The 26,473-nt window shown below is 38.7% G+C and overlaps 1 protein-coding gene across 1 annotated transcript in view; it reads left to right on the forward strand.

Annotated features, from left to right (window-relative positions):
• nkain2 (sodium/potassium transporting ATPase interacting 2) overlaps positions 1-26,473 on the forward strand; it is a 107,844-nt gene that overhangs the window by 59,793 nt on the left and 21,578 nt on the right. Inside the window, exons 3-4 of the mRNA XM_067572536.1 lie at positions 664-744; positions 19,232-19,432. Coding sequence (XP_067428637.1) covers positions 664-744; positions 19,232-19,432 — 282 coding nt within the window. The remainder of the gene's footprint in view (positions 1-663; positions 745-19,231; positions 19,433-26,473) is intronic.

Raw genomic sequence — 26,473 nt, forward strand, 5'->3', positions numbered from 1 at the left:
GTAAGTAAAAAGTTGGAATGGTGATCTGGAGTGGGAGTGGGAATAAGTCGCCTAGTGAAATTATCTGTTTCTCTTTTCTATCTCCGGCGGACGTCGATAAAATAATTTATATCTCAGAAAAACTTTCAGAAGTTCCCACAGCTGCTGCAGGCCTCCACACAGCCCTCCCACACTTCATATGAATACCACTGACCCCCCTCAGCGACCTTCACATGCACGCACACACACACACACACACACACACAATATTTAGTGAGAAGATTCAGCTAATGAAAAGGAATGAAAGTTTGATCTAAGCTCATAAATGTTACCTTCCCTCCATCATTCATTCATTCTTTTCTGCCTATAAATCCTTTTTACACACACACACACACACACACATACACACAAACATAAAGAGCCGCTGGCCATTTTCTCTCCTTGTCCGGTTCTATTCATGTGATTGGTTGCACCTTTTGCCATTGTTTTTGTTTCTCTGCATTTTAACAACATCAAAAGTGAAGCTTCCCTCTGTCTTTTCTCTCCATTTCACTCGCTCCAAATGCAAGACATGAACATACCTTTTTAATTCTCCAACAAAGACCTGTCAAATCTCATCTGCCTCTCTCTCTCTCTCTCTCTCTCTCTCTCTCTCTCTCTCTGTGTGTGTGTGTCTCTTCGCAGTACGCAGCCTGGCTGGTCGTGTGGATGACCTGGAATGTTTTCATCATCTGTTTTTACCTGGAGGTCGGAGATCTGTCCAGAGTAAGAAAACATTTCCTTGGATTATTTCTGCAATCTGTCACATCACTGATACTACAGACTACAGTTTTGCAGCATTACAACATACACTTGCATTTCAAGTGACTCATATCACAATCCAGATACAATTTAATATATTTTCGTTTAGCCACAAACATGCCTGATCAAAAACCTGATTGTATCCATCTAGGTTTTCCTAAATGTAAATCTGCATAGGCTCAGTACAGCAGCAGATAGCTAATTAATGTTAATAATAAGTTACTTAACTGTCATATGTGCTCTCAAGCAGTGTCTGTACTCTGCAAAGGTCATGCGTCAGGTAAAAAAAGCTCCACTCTGTAGCTCTTTGACTGTAACTGAACAAATAACAAGAGCTGCTAAAATTAGTCGATTAATCTATTAGTTGATTGACAGCAGATTTATCGACAGCAGTCATTTTTAATTTAAAAAAAAAAGTCCAAATTCTCAGATTCAAGCTTCTCAAATGTGAATATTTTCTGGTTGATTCAGTCTCCTGTGAGAGTAAACTAAATATCTTTGGGTTATGTACTGCTGTTCGTAACTAAAGAAGACATTTGTGGACGTCACCTTTAGCTTTGGGAAACATTCATCACCATTTTCTGACATTTTATAGACCAAACAACTAGTCGATTAATCAAGAAAATAATCGACAGATAAACCGATAGCCTACAGCTGGCTCCCTGACGCTTTTCACAGTGAGTGTCGCATAATTTCAGTTAATTCCTGTGTCGCTTCAGCTGCCGTAATTGCAGAGGCAAGAGCGTTATAAGTGGCTTCTTACAAAGACAGCTAACTGACACTAGGGAGGAGTAAAGATTAGTTATGCTGTTTGGAAAGATAAATGCATTTACAGCTCCTCAACATCTGGCTAGAATGTGAAAACACATCCCTAGGTGGTTTGAGCAATCACATTGTAATCCTTCTCTAATGCTCTTGGTTGTGTTTAAAAATGTATTTTTTCATATGGGATCACTATCTGATACACCCAAGTTGCGTGAAATGGGTAGATAAGTGATGATGTATGTATAAGGAAAACATGTCAGGCCTTGCATTTCTATATTACACTCAATATGAGACAAGACTTGAGGTTGTTAGGTTACTTTGCCGTTGTGTATGACTTACTTTGCAGACTCAATGTTAAAAATATTTGCGAAGTGGTGCCTTTCTGCAGTAAAATTAGTTGATTTAAATCACAGATTATCAGCTTGGGCAATTAATTAGGGCCAATCAACACTTCCATAAACAGAACAAATCAGTTGATGGAAGTGCTGATTATGGTTGATTACACTCTGTGGTGTGGTATTGAAAAAGACGTAGTGTTCCCACCACAATTCACTGTAAACTACTTGTTCTATTGGACTGTTGTGTATATCTGCTATCTATTTAATGAATCACACAAAATTGCAGTTTTAGCCTCTCATATATCTATTCTTATCCTTATCTTGTTGTTGGTTGGCTGTTTCCAGGTTTGGGATCATTATTAGTATTATTTCAGTGATGTATTGTATCTCTAATAATGCATGCGTAATTGGCCACGTATTCTTCAGCTAGTTTTCCTGCTCCCTCTGGTACCCACCCACTGTTCGATACACTCATCATCTGTCTGCTCTTCCCACACACACATACACAGACTGCGAGCCTTGTTAAGTTTTGTTGCCATCTAAACTATGGCCAGAAGTTTTACAGTGAGTCAACAGTTGTATTAAATCCCCTCAGCTTCTGCCCAGAAACCTGCAGCTTCACTGATCTCTTATTTTAATGATATTTACACCTCTTACTGTCCTCAAGGCCTAGTTCTAACAGTTACATCACACACTGCAGCTGAGAGGACAGGGATCTGCTGTTTGGGTTTTGTTTTTATCACACTGAAAATACAACACTGGTACGGTGGAGAGCAAGTTAGAAACATCTGGAAAAGTAGCATAATAATGCTTCAAAGGTTAGTGTACCATTTATATTCTATTATACATTTATATAAGCTTAATAACTCTTCTCGTTTCATTAGAATAAAAGCTGTTTTTAACAGGCTTTGGCTCTCCTGACCAGAATCAAAACATCTGGTTTCTAACGAGGGTGAGGCAGCCAGTTAATTAGCGACACCTTTATCATTACCTGCTGACCAATCAGAGGTAAGCACAGTTAAACCAGACGCTGAACAGCTTGTTTTTATGACGAGAATAATTTACGTGTGCCTCGCTCAAGGGCACATTAACCTTGACCCATTTACTGAGGGAGAGGGGAGTCACAAACACCCGCTTTCCTTTTTGCCTGGATTCACCAGCTGTTATATGAGATACAAATCCATCACTTATAGTTCCAGGCCTTGTTTACTGACCTGAGGGCTATTATTTCACTGGACCACGTGTAAAACAAGTATGGCTGTGTCTGTGATTGTTGCCACTCAGTTTGGAACAAAGAAACACGCCAAACAATGACAAAACTAGATTTATGCTCTATTGGGAGGACGGAACAAAGAACCATTTTACTACTGTGTTAAATCCAAAAACTGTGACAGAAATATTTGAAATGTCCCTTTTCCGCAGTGAAATTGAGAGTAAAATAAAACAACAAAGTGAAAACAAGACCTATGATGAAATGTTCTCCAATTTTCATCAATGAATAAAAATGAAATGATAAACTGAAAGACTAATTACTGTTTTAACGCAGTCATATTCAATGACCTGCATGCTTCTGTGCAATCATACATTGTGATCCCGATTATGCTGGTTAAATAGTATCCTCTGCTGTCCAAACATATCTCCTCTTCAGAGGTTGATTAGCTGCACGCTTCATCTGTTGCCCTAATAAGCGGCATCTTATTTCAGTAATACTATTTCTCTCAGTAATGTTAGCTAACGTTAGCTGTTTGAGGACAAAATAATGTAACAGGACAACATGCAAAGAGGCAGGTCAGCATGCTAACATTTATAAAAAAAAAAGTAAGCTAACATAACATTATCAAGGGCTGTGGATGTTGATATAACATCAAAATGTGTATTTTCAGGCTGTCATTGTCGGCTAGCTTTTGTGTTTACAGACTAATAGGTGCAATGAGTGCAGGATTGATGTTGGCTGTCAACCCATCAAATCTTTCTTTAGATATTTGTAAAACTGCAACAATTAGTTGATCAATCAATTAGTTGCCAACTATTAAATTAATCTGCAACTATTTTGATAATCGCTTAATTGTTATTAATTTAAAGTAAAAAAGTCCAAATTCTCTGATTCCAGCTTCTTAAATGTGAATATTTTCTGGTTTCTTTAGTCCTTTTATGACAGTAAACTGAATATCTTTGGGTTGTGGACAAAATAAAACATTTGAGGACATCATATTGGGCTGTGGGGAACATTTTTCACCATTTCTGACATTTTTAGACCAAATAACTAATAATAATAATGAGTAATGATAATGAAAATAATCTATGGTTGGAGCCCTAGATATTTGCTAAAGGAATATCGCTGCATTAATGTTATCTGACATTTTAGTTGCTCACCTCAAGCTATAAGCTACAGTAAACAGTATTTTAGTGAACACTAAAACCTTGTGATAGACAAGAACATCAGTCATCATGGTAGATTTGTACATCAAAGGTAGCGAAAAGCCTCAGAAAAACAAAAATTAAAAAAAACATGAGACTAAAATTTAACTTTGCCCCACCCTCCCCCCGTGCCAGGCCAAAGCAGTCACTGTAGGGGAAACACTGAAACACTATATACTTGATTGCAGAGATACCCAAATAAGTTAAAGATTGAAATCTAACATCATGACAGCCCAGCAAAAAGTTTAGATTTAGGTCACAAATGAAAAAAATGCATACTTTCGATAGAAATCAAAGAGCAAGATAAGTAAGTACCATAGTGACACGTTTTTCCAGCTTATGTATCCTGCCAACTGGATCAGAATAACTCGGCGGTGTTTGATAAGGGTAATGATGGTGTGCTCTGTGCTTCAAGAATACTGCAATATAAATGAAAATCTCTCAGTCTCCCTCTCTTTTGCTTTCTGGTGCCACTTCCCTCTTTCCTGTGGTCTCTCTAACTCCCCCCTCCTGTGCCTCGCTCTCTTCATCTTCATGTAATTCACCCCTCCTCTCCCTCTGCTCACCCTATAATCAAGTCTTTTTCAAGTTGTTTTGCAAAGTGTCATGTGGATCTGTCCCGTGCTCCTCTTCCATCTCGCTCTTCTCCTCTCTTCACCTTCTCACTTCCTTTTCATTCACTCTCCCCCTATATTTCCAAAGTCAAGACTCGGTGAAATGTGTCCCTGTCAAGATGGCACTGCTATTTATGGTCAATAGCAATTCATAGTTCAAGGCTTTATGTATTGGCCAGCACTCAGTGCCAATTTAATACATTACTTCATACCCTCGGGCCATTACTTTGGGGTCACTGGACAAAAAGTGAATGCGACAGACTCCATTTTTCTTCATTACACAGATCTGACATCTTTCTGCATATGAAAGAGGCAGAGAATCAGCCTTACTTTGATTTACGCCTCGTTATCAATGACTCTTGGATTTGTACTGTAGCTTTGATGTAATTTTCCAGTGCCAACACCCTGTTTTATCCATGAATAGACCTGATATCCAGATTAGGCATCCCCAGTGCCGGCAGCAGTGTTAGTTTATCGGGGTGCTGATCAGACTGTCAGTTATGTATGTAAATACTTAGAGGCCAGTCTTCACATTCTACATTAATGTAATCAAATTTTCATATGTTTGGACATCATATTAGAGATTTCAAGCACTCATGAATACACACCAAATCTGCATCATATTCCATATGCATATAAATGAGACCAAAGGCTACTTAGCTACATCGTTAACATCACCATCACCATCTTCAAATCTTTTGCCTCCTGGATTTTTTTAGAAGCAAAGTCATCAATGATGTCATCATAGGACAGCCGCTGGCCAGTCTCATGATTGATATTGATATGGCAAGACTGCTGAGGACGCTTGGTTATGTAACTCCTGCAACACCTAACGACCGCAGGGTAGTTAAATGAATATTGGACCAGTGTCTAAGCTTGTAGGGAGGGGTTGAAGATAAGTAAAAGATTCAATCAGTAGCTGGAGCCAGAGGCTAGGTTCAATAGAAGATTGTATTAAAACTTTCTTTTGTAAGAAAATAAAATGATACAGCCTAAGCTGCCATTTTTAACAAAAGAAATATACCTTCTTTAGGTGCAATGAAACTGTTTCACAGCAGGCCTATACAAACCCTTATTTCTCCACAATATTTCAGCAAATAAACATACTGTTAAAACTAATAACAGACATAACTTAAACCAATTCAAGCTCTTATGATCTTTACTTGTTTTTAGGCACATTGAGTTTACGCTTGCCATATGAAATGTGCTATACAAATAAATTTGACTTGACTTGACTTGACTTAATAAACCATATAGATATCCTTAGTTCCTCTAAAGCAGTATCTCTCATGGTGTAACAAAGTTCAGTTCTTAGGTATCTTCAAGTTTCCTCAGTCCTTAGTTGTAGTCAGTCTATTCAGTGTTTAGGTCAGATTCAGTCAGTTTTGGATCTTAGTTGTGAGGTCAGTTTAGAGTTCTGGTTGCACCCGGTAATAAAAGCAAAGGGATTACAGGGCTTGTAATACAGTCCTACCACACCAGTTTCACCACATAAGGGGGTGAAGGACAGGTGTCTCCAGGTAGATGAAGTACAAGGCACAGTATCCTCTGGGAGTCTCAAAAACTGAGCCTGTGTAACAACAGGTCTATTATTCAAGGTCAAGTCTCCATTATCTGTGGTCACACTAAATCAACACATCATTAAACTCTCAATATGCCACTGTAACATAACAGCATTTAAATGAGTTCAATAGTTTTAACTGTACAGTATCTTCTTTTATGAACTATTTGTCCTCTTTTTAACATCAATCATGAATCATGATTACACCTTTTCACCATTTCAACATTTTAGACATACTTTAGAAATTTCACATGAATTTGTTGTATTTTAAACCATAGACTGAGGTACAGTACACAGCATTAATGTCTTTTTATAATAGAAGTAACATTTAATTGCTCTCACTTCTATATTATCTGCTTATGCACAAGTAAAATTGTTTATCACACTAGCAGTATGAACTAGAACTGTTATGCTGCTACGCACATAACACCATTATGACACAGTGCAAAAGCACTCAATTAGTGAAATAAAATAAATGAGCTACATTTTTCATACAGATTTTTCATTCAGAGTAAACACCACAGGAATTTCCTTTTAACCTCAGGTCAACACTGTAATATCTCACAGCAGTAAAATGTAATAGATGTAGCTCACACATTTCCTCATGGAATACACACACTGTCCCTGCAGTTCCACATGTCCGCCATCTCACATTTATTAACTTTTTACACTTTTTAATATCTACAAAGTTTCACACTCACTCCACACTCTTCTCTTTTTGCTCTCATCAACTTTTTCTGTAGTGTGAAGAGGGGCAGGAACTTTCACTACACTATCTAACCAATGATAAAATAATGTAAACTAAATCAGTCTGACAGGCAGATGAGTTAACCTAAAATATAAGATAAAAGTTCCATAATAAAATATAGTCATTTAGCCCTGTAAGGGGGCCCCCTGTCTGTGGAAAAAAAACCCAAAAACACCACGCCACGAAGGCCATGTGTCAGTTTTAACTCCTGAAGTCAGGCAGATGGACAGACAGATCATCGTGATTGAGATGATGATAAAGTGAGTTCGATGAGACATCATGACACAGAGTTAACAGGACATCATGAAGAACATGTTGCATGTCAACGATGAGTCACTGATATTTTCCCACACGCACAGTAGGGCTGTAACTCACAGTTGGCTGTAAATCACTTTTGTTAATTCATCAGTTATTTTGATCGTGACCTTGGAAACAGCAGTTGGCAAAATAATCTCAACTCGAGGTTCACTTGTTCTAAGGCTTTTGACTGTATCACACAGTACTTGTATCACTCAGCAGACTGAGCTCAAGTGCCATGGGAATATAGATGTGCAAACTTTCCATGAGTCTGAGCACCTTTTAGGCTGTTTTTAGACAGCACTGAATGAAAAAACACAGCCCCCTCATCCTAAAAGAGACCACTGTGTTAACAGTACAGAGGGCTCTGGCTAAAAAACACAGATTTGTCTGGCAAAAGGAAATTGGACCTGGCGCTATGCAACATCATCCAGCAAGTTGCTGTGTTGGCCAATCAAATACATGCAAGCACACTTTACTTTGATGTCGCAATGGAAGATAAAATAACCGGTCATCATGGATATAAAATCCTATCTCGTTGTATTATGAACCACCCACACCAACACAGCCCCTTACATTTAAAACAACACTGTTTTCTGTCTTAACGTCTACCCAGACTTCTCATGAAGGCAGACATAAAAAAGTTGAGCTTAATGGTCGATTCTTGACGTTGGAAACATCAGTTGACAGTCAATTATTTTGTCTATAATGTCACAAATAATAACAAATGCCATATCCTGCGTTGCTTCAGAGCATCAGTGGTGTACATCCTCGGAAATTGTCACATATCCATAAGCAATTAAGCACATGAACAATGGGGGCAGTATATATCTGGATGCTAGCAGAAGACAGTGGTGGAAGGTCTTTAAGAGAAAATATTCTATGATGGCACCACTGCCACTTTTTCTACTCAGTTGTCAATATTAACAGTATAGTAACCTCAAGATTATTTTTATCACAATTTCAGTGTCACTTTTATCACAGCTGCTTCACTACACATACGTATTGATTAAAAGCAAATATGTCAAGTGCCTTAAGACTGAAGTGTGCTTGTCAGATGGTCAAACACCATCTGAAACCCCTCCCCCCCAAACCATGTCGACATTGGATTTTGCAGGGGTGGTTGCATCTGACAATTTTTCAACTTTCTTAAATCGACAATGCGACAAGTAAGCCCCCCCTCAAGCAACAGGTGTGCTGAGGAGAAAGTAGGCAGGATTTATCTCTTAAATTCCTCTTTCATTCAAGTACTTCCTTCTCTACAACCAAGTGCAACACAATCAATTTTATTGAGAAGAGACCCCATTTGATTCCCCAATGATCCCCATTTGAACGATTATCGCGTGTCGCCTCTCCCTAAAATGGCCGGCTTTCCACCCTACCTTTGAGTGTAGCCATTTAAAATGGCTGTAAAACACATTTGGATGTCTTCAGACTAGATGTTGTACAAACTAGTTTTTTTCAAGTATACCCAGACCATTAAAATTACTAAAATAAATCTTTGTATCTGTGGAGCTGTAACTAGAAAATGTTTGGTATATTTACTTGCGAGTATTACAGTAAGTGAAAAAAGTATTACATTTTCAACTGATTGATAAATTGTGTCATCACCAGTTTTGTTGAGACATGTTGGCCTTTTCAGCTGTTTATGTTTGATGGGACTTTCTATCTTATGTGTATCATTGCCTTCCATAAGGCCCCTGTAGAGCCCCAGAGGCAAGATAAGGTGTACATCCTGTCCTGACAATAATTTGAGTTTAAGCCAGAGATTCATACCATATATCAGTCTGTCACACTCCCATCCCTCCTGTCACTCCCCACTGCACTATCTAATATAGCAGCAATGTCACAAAATTAATCTTTAAAAAGATTTCTGATGTGGCATCCCTGACAGATTTGGAGAGGAGCCTATGGAGAGAGAACTGTCAACATGTTGCAAAAAACCCCCCAAACACACACACTAGTACATTCACATCAACTCTTCCACACACACAGAGACACACACACACTTAGTTAGGTCACTTTTGGGGACATTACATAGACTTATATTAATTTCCTTGAGATTTACCATAACCCTAACCTTAACCACTGACCCAAAAATCAGCTTTTCCCAAATGGGGACACGGCTTTTGTCCCCAATTGGACAAGCCATCCCCAATTAACTGGTCTTTCGTCTGAAATTTGTCCCCGTAAGTAGGCTATGTCAGACATAGACACACACATACACGCAGTCTTAGACAGCTAACTTGTCAGTAGTCCACTGTGTCATATAAAAGATGCAGCCACCCTCTGGGCGTCAGATGACACACAGATACAGACACATAGATACACGCATACACCACTCTCAGCTGTCAGTCATTTACTGCGGGGGTGGTATGCTGTGTGGGAGAGTTGTCCCGCATGCTTTTTGCATACTGTATGTGTGAAAGTGTGTGCATGTATTGGTGTCTGTGCTACCAGTAGTTGTTGGAGAACCTGTCATCCCTTATATCAGTTACAAGAAAACATAAGGGACACGCACACACTCACACATGCGCATTCACCAAATCTAAAAAGACTCAATTCTCATTTTTGAATCTTATATCTGTCCGGGCGTCTAATTTCAGTGTGCAAACACACAGTGGTGTGGTGACAGAGAGAGACAGAGAGAGAGAGAGTGAGGAGTGACCGCAGGGAAAGTGGTAGAATGAGAGATAAAACTGAAAGATGGAGAGAAGGGAAAAGGGGGAGAAACTAAAGAAGAAGACTGAAAGATTGGGGGTAGAGAAAGGAGGCTGACAGAGAGATGGAGAGGTTTAGACAGACGGAGGTATGATGGGAGCAACAAAAGACGGCATGTTTTGGGATGAGGTCGCATGTGAATCAGTGTCCCTTTCAGGAGAGGAAAGACAAGGGAGAGGGGGGGAAGCAGTGAGGATAAAGAAAAGGGGACAACGGAAGAAAAAGTAGAATAACACGGGAAGGTAAAGCAAGGAAGATAGGATTGCTTATCTAGCGGAACAGAAGAAAATCAGATATGTCCCTTTCATATAATTTTCATATCAACATCAATAGTTGCTATTGTCAGTGCAGGGTAAGCTTTTTACTGCGGAATAGATCGTAGAAGAAATGTGACAGTAAATCAAACCACAAACCACCCAATTAATCCCCCAAGAAAGTAAAAAAAACAGATTGCTGGGGCCAGTTTGAATGCTAATAGTCACTTAATTTTGCTGCCCTTAGTATTCATTCAGCACCACCGATTGAGACGATGAATGAGAGGATCCCACACATTTAATCATAGACGTTCTAGTTAAAACATCCACCCTGATTCACTGAGTTAATGCATCAGCCCTGACTGTGTTTGATCAATGAATGCATTTGTTGAAATCATGGCATGAAATTGCCTTTTTTCATCAACATGCCTCTGGTGAGACAATCCAACCAGCCAATTTTATCACTGTAGCTATGAGCTATTATTACTGATGATTCCATTTGATTATTCATTGTTATTGTATAGTTTCATGTGCAATGACAAGAGTTAGGTTTTACTTGTTAAAATAAAACAAGCTGATTGAACATAGATTGGCTGTATGCCGCAGTAGATAATGGATTTGACTGACTTGCCTGCCGCAATCAAACTTGCTCCTGGATTTGGATGGTGGTCGGTGTTAATTTAAATCGTTGATTGTAATAGATTTACTCTGGCTGTGTTAGCAGTGATGTTTATTGTACATGCTACAAGAAAGTGCCTATACCACAAAACCCAATTATTGTGTACTTCTTGAGTTTTGGTTTAATAAAGGAAGGGGTTTTGATTGAAACATTAAACGAAAACTGTAGTTCATTACAATTTTAGTCTTATTTGGTAGTTTTGACCTTCATTTCTGTGGTTATGGTCATGAAAACATTTTACCTAACAAAGTAGTTGCATAAATCAGTGAACATTGTGACATCACCACATTCATCAAGGCTGTTAACGTTTTTGTCTTTATTTTGTCTTCCAAATAAGTTTTAGCTTACCTCTTGCATTTCTTTCCCCATTTGACCTTCTTTCCTGTCTCCATGTTCCCAGATCAATTCAGAAAGTACAATTTTATTATTGCCTCATTAACTTGATCTAGTATGTTAGTCCTATGTTTCTTTTAACCTGCATTGGCTGATTTTTTGGCCACTTGGGGGCAGCGTAACAACCTGTAAACACAATGTTGACATATAATTACCAAATAAAGTTAATATGGCAAATGAGTAAGCAAACAATTGCCTATTTACTAATCCAGCAAAAACATTTGCAACATTAGCATTCATTTTGAATCGTGTTTCTGACCAACCGAAAAACGCAAGTGGGGCAGCAATTATTTTCTGGATTCATCATCAATTAATCTTTTAGATTGAAAGAAATGTTTAAAAAATAGTGAATGAATTGCATTCACAATTTCTTGAAGGCCACAGTGATGTCATAAACAGTCCAACACAAGATGTTCAATTCATTTTCATATATGACGAAGAAATACAGTAAATTGTCACATATGAGAAGATTGAACTGGAAAATTTGGAGGATTTTTTCTTAACAATGACTGAAACCATTATTCGATTATCAAAATAGTTGGTGATTAATTTCCTGTTGATCAACTGATCGATTAATAGTTGTAGCTCTAAATGTAAATCCAATATTCACTCTTGTTCTAGCCCTGTTTTGGTCTTCATCAACTCCTGAGGGAAAAATCTGGCTCTTTAGCTGCTAAATGCTCAACTATGTTCACCAGCTAGTTGCGAACCTCATTTGTTTTTTGTTTGGTGCTTGGCAGGCAGCGTATCATCAGTTTATCAGAGGTTTTTCACTGAAAACAGCTGGAAACGAAATTGAAGGGAGCAGTGAGAATGAACCTCAGCATTAATGTTGCGTAAAATCAAAACAATGGGTTGAAAGATGCTATTAAGTCCCGTAAAGCTGAGGGGAACCAGCACCTTTCACATCGTTAATATAGAAATATTGATTAGAGCAGCTTAAACTTGCAGCTGCTTTATTCAGGTCTGTAGAAATTCCTCTATTTTTCATTCATATTTTAATATAGAGAAGTGAAACACCAGCCCTCATTTGCTAGAGTTCTGATTTATTGCTTAAGGTGTGGCTAGTGGCTTTTCAAAAAACTAATTAACCCACTGAAAGCTCGAATTAGCACCCCCTCCTCCTCCATGCAATTGTGGATCCCACCTGGGGTACGGGTAGAAGCACTATAATTGGCCCACCAATCTGAAAGATCAGAAGGGTTAAAATGGTTATGTTGAGGCATTTGCTTAGAGATGGTAATGAGTTTGGTGTTGTTAAGGTCAGGGTCAGGATATGGACTTCATGTCTACTGGGACACCCAGCACATATGCACACACACACCTGCAAACAATTCCCAAACACCCCCAACCAATCTGATGGGAGAGAAGTGCTTTAGGCATTATGGGTTAAGGCCTCATCTAACACCCACGGGAAATCACAGCAAAACAATGTAGGGAGATGCACCGTGACTGATGATATTGGTGTGAAATAACACAGACAGAGCGACACCGAGAGGCACAGCAGCGAGAAAGAAAATGATAGAAACGGGAATGGAGCCATTGATAGAAATAGAGGTTCGGTTAAATAGAGTGAAAAATTGACTTTAGCAAGAATAAAGCTAATATTGTCCCCTCCCTGGTTTTCTGCCCTTTAGTTTGATGATCTGCTGATCTTTCTGTCTGGCTGCTGGTTGGGCTGAATGTCTGACTGACTGTTGTTGTTTGTCAGAACATCAAACTGTATTTATTTACTCTGGGTCTGGTTGTCTCTCTTTCTGCCTCACTACATGACTGCTAGAGCTTGGATTGTAATGTTTAGAGGATGCAAAAAGGTGTTAGATTAAATGTGAGTCTGTGTGTGTTATAAGGTGTGCATGTTTGTGTCCAGGGAGCAGATGCTGAAGCAAAAAGGAGGGAAGAAAAACAGGCACTCCATCCATCCATCCATCCATTTTCAGTTTCCTAGCTCCACCTCCACAGTAACTGGATGGAAAACATGTTTTCTTTACATTATATCTGCTTTAATCAGAATTGGACACCATGTTGCTAAACTTTTCATCGCCAAGTGTCCTTTTTTGTCATTCTGCCAAAGCTTTAAGCTTTTACTGAGTTTTTCTTTTTTTTTTGCCAGATTGTGTTTTTAATTTAAATAATTAAAGTACACTGAGATTTACATCCAGATAGTATTCATAGCACATAACTCCCTCCTTGTTGACTATCAGACTATCAGAGGAAAGACCAGTCTGAAAGGTCTTTTTCCCCCTCCATCCCTCCATCTCTTGGGAGCAGAGGACAAAGGAAAATAGAGATGGGAAATTGAGGGGAAATTATGAGAGAGAAAAAGAGAGAGAGAGAGAGAGAGAGAGAGAAGGGTGGAGACAGAAAAAGAGGGAGAGAGGTGAAGAGAAAGGCAGAGAAAAACAGATGTGGTTCATTGAAGCGGCACTAGCCCACAGTCAGAGACAAAGACCTGAGAGCATGAGTGCATGATCCTCAACTGGCACACTGGAAATTATAGATTGTGTGTTTTTATGTGAGTGTGTGTGAGAGCGAGAGAGAGAAAGACTGTCAGAGATGGCGCCCAGTAAGGAACTCGTACATGTTAGAAATATTAATAATAGTCTAGCTAATATTTTTCGCTTGAGATTGCAAGACAAGCAGCCCATTCATCACCAGACAGATTAATACCTCAAGATTATTTTGGAGCTATGGCTTCATCATCCTAGTAGGTTAAATGTTGCAATGCTAAATAAATTCCACCATATAAAATCAATACATCAATGCCAGTACACAGCTGCAATTTAATTGTTTTGTATTCTGCTCATGAGTATGGAGCAATTTGAGTTTTGCCTTTATATCTTTTGTGCAAGTTATGAAAAAAAAAATCGCTTCATATATGGAAAATGTTTTATTACAAAAGCACTATCTACTATTGTCGGGACTAAAATATCACATCTTTTACATCTGCGGTGGTCAGTGCTTGTTGTGGTGGCTCACCGCTGCTGGATGAATAGAAAGGAGATAATACGGTTTTATACGTTTTTATAAGTCTAGTTCTAAGCTATATTACAGACCCTGTAACCCCAATGAACTTACGCGCAGCATCCTCAGGCAGTTAAACACAAAAGGAGAAGAGAAGTGTACCTTGCATTTCTAGATCCATTTTGTCGCTAGATGTGTTTTATATCGATCCAGATAATAAAAACCTCATAGACGCTGACGTAGCTTCAGTGCATGTACAACAGAGTTTAAAGCAGTAGTTCAACATTTTATGAAATACACTTATTCCCTTTATTGCAGGGAATTAGATGAGAATATGGATACCACTCTCATGTCTCTACACTCAATATGAAGCCACCACCAGCAACCAGTTAGCTTAGCTTAGCAAGACTGGAAACAGGGAAACAGTTAGCTTTCTCTTTCCAAAGGTAATAAAATATGCCTACCAGCAACAACAAATTGTTTTTATGCTTTGGATTTTATACTGATTAAACAAACAAGAGCAAATGTGTTAATTAGTGAGCTTTAGAGGTGATGGTAGGTAGATTTTGTTACGTTTGGACAGAGCCAGACTAGCTAGTTTCCGCCTGTTTTCAGTCTTTGTGCTAAGTTAAGCTAACCATCTGCCGGCGATAGCTACTGATAGCATACAGGGGTCTTCTCATTTACAGTAACTGTCTGCAAGAAAGAGGATATATGCGCATATGTAGAATATATAGAAATGTTGAATCTAACTAGCACTTTCTACACAACTTTTAGCAAAGTTTAGAGTTAGGCCTACTTTTTCTTATTACTATTGGTCTCTCTACCTTGACTTTTTACTGGCAAGATTGCTCATTTTTTTTATTGTTAAAGCTCTCTGTGCTGTTTCAAGTACTAAAGCTTTGTATAAATTAATTGATGCCGCTGTGTCTTTTCTCAAGTTTAAGTTTAGTTTTAATAAAGTTGCAGCTTATTTTGCTCTCCTAACTTACTTGCCAAACTAACAGCTTGGCCGAGTTCGGATACATTCTTCATTTTATGCCTGTTTTCACAAAGTGAGAGAATACTGCAGATAGCAGTGCATCCTGCTTGGTCTGGATGACATTTTGCCAAATTCAGCTTTTCACTGATAATTACTTTTGTGTTTATGTGTGTTTGTCTGTGTTTGTCTGTGTGTGTGTGTGTGTGTGTGTGTGTGTGTGTGTGTGTGTGTGTTTGTGTGTGTGTGTGTGTGTGTGTGTGTTTGTTCAAGAGGCTCATTAGAAAAGCACTGATAGAGGCTGTACTGAAATAATTATTGCCCCCCTTTCCCATCCCTATTTAACAGTGAGCAAGAGAAAGTGAGAGCAGAGAAACAAGAGCAAAACAGAAAAGAGGTGCAAGAAGGAAATAGAGATAAAAAAAAAAAGGAAGAAAAAGGGAGAAAGATAAGGAGCAAGGCAGTGACAGTAAGAGACAGAGTGATGGCAGAGAGGGAGCAAGAGAGACATTTAGAGAGATTTTACTCATTAAAAAGAGGAGCACAACAAGGGGAGATGGCATTAATCAGAGCTCTGTGCTAATGAGGCATTTACTCATTACGCTGAAATAGAGAGAGGCCAAGGAAGAAAAAGAGGGGGAAAAAAGGGGAGGGGGGAGAGAGAGGAAAGAAAGACCCCACTATAAATTAATAGAGAGGAGAACAAGAAAGAAAATTCAGTAAGAGAATGAACAATATGGAGGGAGGTGATGGAGTCAAGTGAGGATGTGGTGGGAGTATAAGTGGAACAGGTAAAGATAAAGACAAAATGTGATACAGTGTAGAAGCACACTTTTCAACTCCTCTGTTGACTCGGGTGTTGATGGAGAATCTCTTTCGCTCTATTTAAAGATCTGCCATTTGTGTTCATCACTAGAATAAGTCACATTAAGCCCTACAGTACTGGTGAAGTGCTTTCTATTGAAAATGAGAGAGAGCTTCCTTTCATTTATGACTATTTAACCCCTTATTCCAGCAGTTAGTCCCAGTGAAAATGTACTTTGAGGGGCACCCTGGTGGCCTAATGGTTGAGGTGCATACCACGTAACCGCAACATCCATGGTTCAACTCCCAACCATGGGACTTGTTGCATGTACCCCAGTCTCTCTCCACTGACTGTCAAATAAAGGCAAAACGCTAAAAAAATATATATCTTTAAGAAAATGTACTTTGAATTTAGGTTTATTTTATTTATCTACCATATCAATAACACTACAAGATAACCTCCAAAGATGCACAGCTTTCTAGGAATAAAAAAGAATAGGTTTTTGATATATAAATACAAGAAACTAATACACTCTGATATGCTGGTAAAAAGATGCATCACAACAGAAAATTAGTTGACTCATTTCTGCTTTCAGCATGTTTTTAAAGAGCATTCTCCGCCAGAATAAATATATAATAGTAAGATAATAATAATATAAAATAAAATATATAAAATAATAATTTGTACGCTTCTTCGCTTTGTTTTTCTTTAAAGGTTATCAGCCTGACTAACTCTACTGCCAATAACTTTTACTAAAAGCAAAAAACTGGACTGTAACAAAACAAACAAAGCAAAGTGAATTGAAGATAAAAAGAGGAAAAGAAGAGTGAGTTGTCCTTTGCGTCCTTTGAAGTTAACCAGGCCATTTTCAAGCTGAACAAAGCCTAGTATAGACAATACATGAGGAATTAAGATCCTTTTTAAAGTATAAAAAATAATAATAAATGTATAAGAGAAATAATCCGGAGAGGCACAATTAGTAAGTCCGCTTCAGTATTTGTTTGATATAATCTGTATATTGGTATAGACTAGAAAAAAACATGTTTTTTACCGAGGTTTTTATTTTTTGTTTCAAATAAGGTGCGAGAGGTGTCTATGAAAATATTGCAGAGGTGTTATCCATTTAATTCAGTTAGTTAAATAAATGTTGACCCTCTTTGTTCTGTCTGTCACCACACAGATGAAACAACAACTCATCTTTTTTGGGACCTTAATCTGTTTTTAAACAGAATATTAGATACTCAACTTAAACCCAAAATTGAATTTATTTCATTTGCTTTTTTGCTGATGAAATGCCTGTCAAGAAAAATGTATATTATTAATCTTATTTATTTATTAGCAAAATTCTATATACACGCCAGCAAATTTGCAAAACAGAAACCTTACTGTCTTCATGTCCTACTTAAAATCCTACCTGGACACATTAAAATACTGCATAAACTCTACAGCTGTAAGAACTAGAGCCTTATGTAATGAATTTGATTTGTCCTTAACAAAGGCATTAAGGCTTTTTAATTCAGCTAATAGCAAAGCAGTGCTAGAGCAAAACGTGTGTGTGTGTGTGTGTTTGTAGGCGTGTGGGTTAGTGCGTCTGTGTGTGTCAGTGTGGTTTGCAGGCCTGTCTGTGAAATGATCTATGTCTTTCCCTGCTAAGTAGAGTCATTAATATGTGCATTATTTAAGCCAAGACGACTATCATAACAGATTTATTGTGCATCTTGCAGACTTTTAAAAATTAAGGGGTTGAAAATGAGCCAAAGCAGATACTTTACATTGCAACTTGGGTCCATTGCTACTGTATGTGGTGTCTGTCTGTCTCTGCTGCTGTGAAAACTTATTCCCTGTTTGTCAGTTTTTCTTGTTTTAAGTTATCACTACCAGTGATGGGACAAACAGTAAAGAAAACGTCTCATATGGTATTTCAGCAAGACTTAGACTCTACAGCCACGATAGTGGCTGTGTGAGGCCATACAAAATGCTAATGTCAACATGCTAACGTCACAGTGAAAAAGCTAACATGCAGGCTATATTGTTGGTTGCCATCTTAGTTTATCGTGTTAGCATGCTAGCATTTGCTAATTAGCAGTAAACATTAAGTACAGCTGAGGCTAAGAATATCATTTGTTTTACAGATATTGGTCATAAAAAAATTTGACATGATGATGGCACTAGATTAAAAGTAATTATTACAAAGTAGTTATTACAATTCATCCTGTGGGGAACATGAATGTGTACAAAATTTCATGGATTTACATACGATAGTTGAAACATCTCACACTAAAGCAAAAATATCAACCTGCTGGTGGCGCTAGATGACAAAAACAAAAATTCAAGGGAACAAATCACAACTGTGTTGCTTTAATCTGCTACTAGCTATAACATTTTACCTTCTCATGACACCACGACACAAAGCCTCTTCTCTCTCTCAGGCTGAAAATGATAATAAGAGTGTTTGGTGTGTGAAAGAACACTAATTCCAAACCACATTTCTCTCAACCTCTCCCCTTCCCCTTTCTCTCTCCTTCTCTCTCTGGCCTCCTCCCATCATTCGTCTCTCACTCCTTCCTTTATTATCCTTATCAGAACCCTACCCGTGTATGATTCAGATCTAATCTGAGTGATCCCAGATCATTGGAATTATAAGTCTGAGATCTATTTTTATCTCAAGCCAAAGCATTTGTTCTCTTACCTCTCTCTCTACTTCTCTCTGCGTCTATCTAGCCATCTATCTATCCCTCAGATCTGGGTATGACAGTTTGGCTGTAATTAAAACTTGTTTAAACCCTGCCCTGACATTCAACCTGCCTCCCTCATGTTCCAGCTCCGCCTTATGTCTGAGAAGGTAATTCAACTCTCTTTCTTTCTGTCTGTCTGTCTCTCTCTCTCTCTCTCTCTCTCTCTCTCTGTCTCGCCAGGACTCTGACCTTGTCCTGACGTTCAACCTGTCCATGCATCGCTCCTGGTGGATGGAGAACGGCCCGGGGTGCAGGGTGACACCCATCACTCCTCCTCCCTCCTGGGCACCCGAGGACCACCGATACATATCAATATCTGGCTGCCTGATGGATTTTCAGTTCATAGAGGTGGCTCACTCCTCGCTGCAGATACTCCTGGCTGTAAGTACTTTCTAGTTTAGACTGAAATTTCAAACCTGAGTGTAGTATACATGCTGTTACATCTGGGTTACTTTCTTAAAAGGCCGTTATAGGGGTGACCTGTTGCTCGCAGCGGGTGCTACTTTTGTTCGTGACAGCGCTTTGAAATGAATGCAATTATTCATTTGATGTCACATTCAACTAAGTTTAATATATTCCAAAGTGTATTACAACCATGCCAACTTCTTTATCTGTTGCTATGAGTTAGGGGAATTGTGGGTGATTGTGCAACTTTGTGGTATCCGTTTTATAGTAAAATAAAGCATCAAGGCTCCATTAAGTTAATAACTTCATACCCTTATTAACATAGAATGGGTTGGATAAGCTGCTTTAGAGACTCTCCCTCTATCTTTTTTTTTTTTTGCATGTCTCTCTCTTGCTCTTTCTGTCTTGTTTCATTGTTACAAAAAACTATTTCCCTTTCTCTGTGTTTCCCCCTACTTGTCTCTTATCCTCGCCCTCTGTATTTCTTCCTCTCCTGCATCGTCAAACCGTGATGATTAGCAGGATGAGAAGAGACAGCAGAGAGAGAAATGAAGAGCGGGAATGAGGGAGGCCTGTCACTTTTCATCTCGGTCTCCCCTGCAATGTAGCTCCAGAGTGTACACACGCCTATGCATACACACACAGTAAACAAACCGGCACATTTATGTGACGTGTATGCATCATTAAACCAACAGAAAGAGAGAAAGAGTGTATCTCAGTGTATCTGCCTCTCTTCTTTTTCAGTCTGTATCTTCCTCCATCACTTAGTATGACTGCCTCTCTCACTAGCTTTCCTCATGTACTCTCTATGTCTCTCCGTCGATCGATAGTGGTACTTACAGTGTGGCTTTGTGCCAAGCCACCACACAGCTGTACCACTGTCTCACTGTAATTGGTGTGTGGCAACACTGTCATGCTTCATGAGCACACGCTCTACAGTCTGACTGGTTCACTGGCTGGCTGGTTTACTGTAATTGGTGGAAACGCTGTCAGGGTTCTTAATAACATACGTTCAACCAGTCGACGGGGTGACTAAGTGAGGGGTTATGTTTTGGTTTGCTTGAGTCAGGCGGTAACCTGACTGGTTGAATGTTTACTCGTCTGCTACCTGGTTAACTGATACTGGACGGGGGGGAAAAAAGGTGACTGGTGAGGCTGAAGTTTTCAAGACAGGATAAAAATAAAATCTGAAATGAAGATATGTCATGACAGCGTGTGGAAGTCAGAATAGCCACTGAGGCATTTCACCTGTCAAGGTCTTCAACAGAGCATGTTTTTGTTTGGCTGGGTGGTCAGTTGAGTGTGTGATGGACTGGTTTGCTTGTCTAAATGTCTGTCTGTCTGTCTGGTTTACTGAGATACAGGTTCATATGTTGTAGAAGTTCAGGTCTGATCGCACACCAAATCTTATTACGTAGTTAATTACTTTTACATGAGATAAGGAAATGACATGTTACTCCTCCAGCTTTTTCAGGCTTTGTCCAGTGGTTCCCAACATACTAGTCAAGTTCTTGTACTATATTTCATGTGGTTTATACGTTGAATTGTAAACTAATTTACTGCCTTGTAATGTTAGTAGCTGATTGGTTTGTTGTCTGATTGTTACAGCAAATTTGTGTTATTTCTTAAGGGTTAATTGACAGATTAGTTTACCAAACTGCAAAGGGGTTTCTTCATAATTTGGCGCACAGTATGAGGATCTCAGCGGAAACAGAGACGAGGGAGGGATCTCCAGGGAGATCCAGACAGTCCTCAGTGAAATGTAGGCCATCACTGCCAGACTGCAGCACAGTCGGGGAATGTGCAAGTATGACTTCAGTGATTACAGTTTTTCTTTCAGCTTTATTCTACCTGCTAATAGCACAGACAGATCATTAATTAAATGACACTGCACAACAAAAACATCAAAGATGAGGCTTCCTGCTGGCCCCGTGGTCTAGAGTGCATATCTGCAAGTAATTTCAGTGATTAGCATAACTTCAACCGGAGTGGAGGAACTAATCAGTGAAATCACCTGCTTTTGTCTTTGGCTGGGAAGGAAACCTGCGTACACTCAGACATCCACCGCACACAGTCGAATAACCTTGACTATGAAATGTTATGAGTTCATGTGATGAAAATTATCATTAGCTCTGCCTGCTTGTCTGGATGTTACACCCATCAGCAACCTTGAATAAGTGTACTATAGGAAGGCACAAGAACACATTAAAACTAATTACTGTGCAATATTGGTATCCGTAGTCTAACATATTGAGCTCCAAATTTGGTCATATCCTTCACATTTTTCTGGTGTTAAAATCCAAAATGTTGAAATAGTTCTGTCAAAATGGCCTATGACCAGCAGGAGGTATAAACATTTAAGACAGCCATGACCCTCTTCTCACCTTGCATCATCTAAAAGTCAACTTGTGTATTGCAGAAAATGTAGTTAATCTACAGTATGCACTTGTAGAAACTTCCAACAGAACAGGATCCTGTTATTAGGTCACAAAAAAAAAACATAATCAAAATGTTTTATGCTTCATGATGTCACTGACAAAATTCAAATGCACACAAACTCACACATTTCATAATTTATACCAAATGCAGGAAAAAAGTAGCAACTGAAACTGTGAACCCCGAAGCTGTTCATGGACAACACGGTTTTTAGTGGCCACAACCAAAGGGAGACTTACTCTGTGTTCTATTCACTCAGTCAATTAATCAGTTCAAAGTAAAATCATCATATGATAACTGTTGATGCATTGTGAAGTCATTAAAAGTATAAATCTAAATTAAAAATCTAATATAAAGTTTCTATATTCATCACTGGAGAAAAAAGTGTCATCAATGAGTCATCAATCAGGATATGAAGTGTTGTTTTCTATTTTCTCTTTTTCTTTTACTAAATTGAATGTGACATTGTTGTCGTTGACCACAGACAATGATGTCATGTTCAGGTCAAAATATTCATGGAGGCAGCACTTGGACCAGATTGGTTTTCATAGCTGTCGTTATTCATACATCAAGGAAAAGAAAAAGAACAATGCGTGTGAATTGAATGTCAGTCAACCAAGGCAACCTGCTGTGCTCTACAGCACTAATCCCATATTTGCTGAATAAGTAATACGTATCATTTTATGGTTGTACTCGTACTATTCGGAACTCCTGAAACAATTAAACAAAAGCTTGCAACAAAGGATTGTAAATGGCGGCATATAAGAACTGTGACATCAAATGAAAACAAACAAACCCTTCGAGGGTGAACGAGGTTGTTGCTTCATTTTTGCTTAATTTGTTGTTGCTGTAAGCTGTATGCAGAGTTTTACACAAGCATCAAATGGCACATGCACATTTAGATGAAAGTGATTAGGCATAATTATTGATTGTAGCATTACAGCGATTTTTCAGTGCAGGGCTGACTTGCCAAATATTTTCATCACAAATAATTTACAGAGAGCATAAGGGGAGTGGGGGGAAACTGGAGCAAAACATTTGTTTGAGTGTAAGCGTTCATCATCATCAGTGCATAAACAGACTTAATCCAATGAATGTGACATCACAGCACAATTTATCTGCAGTAGAATGATGCAGCTGTAATGGATTTTTTCTCATTTGAGATGAATACAGTCTCATCACAGAGTGAGGCGTTCAGCATGAAGCAAGATTATCAGACGGATAGTCATCAACTCTGCAAACATAAAATACTCATAAACTGTGTGAAGGTGGTTAGATTAAAGAAGCAGGAAATGGGAGAGAAGTCATTATGGATCTAAATAACGTGGCTGGATGGTCGTACATAAACCTGTGAGCTGATTCAGTTTTACAAGTGTTACAGACCTTGAGGGAGATGATGCAGTGGCGTCAGCACTTTTCTGCTGCGACCATTTTGGCAAAATGCAACCTCACTAGGCAGAGTGCCTTCCTCCTTGGTGGAGGACAAATTACGTCACTGGGTGACTGACCTATACATGCCCTCCCCTGGCGTCTGTCCTTGCTTTTCTAAAAGGTCTCCTCCCGTGATGCTTTCCTTGAATTTTTTTGGTCTCGGGCTATGCAGAACACACTGTAGGTTTTTCCTTCCTTTGTCAAACACCAGCTGTTTGACATTCAACTAATTTCTCCCTGAGCTCCTTTCAAAACTTACAGGTGTTATCAGAATCTCCACAAGGGGAGCATTTGGGACTTGATGACTGTAGAAGAAGCTAATGATAATCTTTTTTTTTTTAGTTTAATGACATTTCATTAACAAATGGCAAATGTAGCCCTACATTTTTATGGGCTACTTTATCCTTTTGGGCACAGTGTCATCTATAAGGTTTTCAGCTAGGTCGAAATTTGTCCAAGGTTTTTATTTTATGACCAAAAAAGTATGCCTCTGATAGGGCTGGGATGATTTTGCAAAAATATTATATCACAATATTGAGGATGTGACAATATTGATGATATTTGTTTTGTTTTTTCCCCAATACAAATGCCATGAGAAATGAAACAGCAAGCTAGGTTTTCTGTTAAAATTGTTGTCTATTTGTACTTGCCTAAATAAATACAGATAAGATATAATAAAGAAAAATAAGGATCAATGGTTTGCTACATTACGTTGCCTTTTATTTTTACTTTTTAATCAAATCATGCTACTTTTTTTAGATATTAAGTTTTAGATTGCTAATTCTGTCACACAGTTACTTACTTTCATTTAATACATGTATATAACATATATTCAGTTTGGTAGTATTTTGTGTTTTTCATCGAGCCATCCACATCTCTATACCTGCATATCCATTGCATTGTTGCGGGGGAGTTGAAGCCTATTTGAGCTCAGAGGTGGGGTACACTCTGCACAGGTCTGTCACGGGGCTTACACATACAACTGTTAACACTCACACTTACATCTATGGTCAATTTGGAGTCATCATATCACCTAATGTGTTGCTTTGACTGTTGGTGGAAATCCAAGCATGCATGGGGAGGACACGCACACAGAAACACCCCAGCTGACCTGCAGGTTTGAACCTTCTTGCTGTGAGGCAACAGTCCTAACCACTGCAACACCTCTGTTTTACTCTCATTTTTTAAACCAAATTTGCTTAATTACAGATAACTAAGACTAATCTGACATTGTGGTCAGATGGGAGCCATAATCAAAGTCCCAAGAGGCTGCAGATAACCTTCAGAGGTTGAAAGTGTGGCTTCAAATATCTGCAGTATGCCTTAATATAAAATGCCCAAAATTGGGAAGACACTCTGAAACTGGAAGGTGTATCTGCAGTGCAGGAAGCCGACTTTGCAGTCATTATCATTGCAGACATTTGTTCAGAACATTCTGTGCAAGCTTTGAGGGGGAAACATTTAACAATCAACTATTGTGGAGCAGTAGAACACGTACTTTGACAGTTGATTACCCATAGCATTACTCTCCCCTCCCTAAAGGTAGTGCCACTGGTTTAGCTGACTTACGTTGCATAACTAACTACATTTGCTGTGTTTACCATGGCAACAAGCACCTGCTGTATTGTATATTTCAGAAATGGGGTAAAGACTGTCTCCCTGTCTCCTGGGGTAGTGTGTATCCACATGTGTATGCACATAAAACACCATAAAAACGGTTTCTGCTCTGAATGAGGTAGACGCCTTTGTGAGGTGAGGTGGTGAAGTTGTACAAGTTATTTCTTGTCAGGCTGATTAGGGCAGGGGTCCACTACTTCTCTCCGTCTGAGTCCATGCTGAAGTGGTGCTTTTCCCATTTCCACTTGTCACACCGAACATCCTTCAGTTTCGCTGCGGTTACCAGGTAACCCTAATCCACAGACAAAATGAAAAAAGGAACTGGTGTCTACCTGAGAAACCTGTAGGCAGCTCTCTTTAATTCAGTCCATCCAAATATAAGCAGAAGCAGCAACCAAAGAAAAAAACTTTTAGACCAAAAAAGAGGGACAGGGGAGAAACTAAAATACTTTTTCCTCTTTCTATTTATCTCACATACACAAACTGTGGTCAGATCGTTTGAAACTACTGTAAGCTAGTGAAAAGGCAAAATTTTCTCAAAGAAAATTTAATATGCTTTCAGCTGCAAATTATTAAATTGAAACATTTGCAGTAGTTGAAATACTGAAAGAAGTCGAAGTGGCAGTCAGAAAGAAAGAAGTTGAAAAGGAAGTGTTCAAATAGTGTTGAAGTTCATTTAATTGTAAGCGGTGACTGAAGCTGAAAGTGCTGAAAAGAATTGAAGATTTGGTTGAACTTCAAGCACTCAGACGGAATGAAATCGTCAAACTGTGACAAATTTTGTTGGGAGTGTCAGCTGAAGTTGAACAGAAAGAGATGAAAGCAGTGGAGGTGTTAGTTAATGAAGACTAAGCTTAAGAGTAAGAGTCTAAAGCAGCTGTTGAAATGTATGCACTGAAAGCACTTGAAGAGTCAGCGATTAAAGCAACTCGATTTTAATACTGATACTGATTGAAACTGCAAACAATGAAAGCAATTGATATTAATTTATATTAATATAAACATCAACAAACTACACTTCCTTATATTTGAGTCACCATGAAGTAGGCTCAGTAAAATACAAAATAAATAAAATTATCTTCAAGAAAAATGTCAGTGTCATCTGAATACATCACTGAGGGCCACTAGATGCTTGGCTAATTGTATTTTGATCAAAATCTTAGTCATATCAACATCTGTTTTAGGAGATTCAGGTATGTATCTTAGATATAAAATATATTTTGGGGAACTATATACAAAGTTTGCAGGGTTCATGAACATGATACAAATATAACTGCAGGCACCAAACCTACCCAGATGAAGAACTGCAACAGTAAACAAGATAAGACACATACACGTCACAGCTCCATAGCTAATATTGGTGCACCCCAGCTATTTTATTTGGGTTTCTTCACATGGGGAGAAGATATAATCAGGCTTATTGTAACCACGATATTATGTTTAGATGCAACAACACCAAAACTGAATAGTGGAGTATCCAGAATATTAACAGGATATTGATGTGCAGAGAAACGTGCTCTGTCAAAGCTGATC

This window comes from Thunnus thynnus, chromosome 18 (assembly GCF_963924715.1).
Source record: "Thunnus thynnus chromosome 18, fThuThy2.1, whole genome shotgun sequence".
Classification (NCBI taxonomy): Eukaryota; Metazoa; Chordata; class Actinopteri; order Scombriformes; family Scombridae; genus Thunnus; species Thunnus thynnus.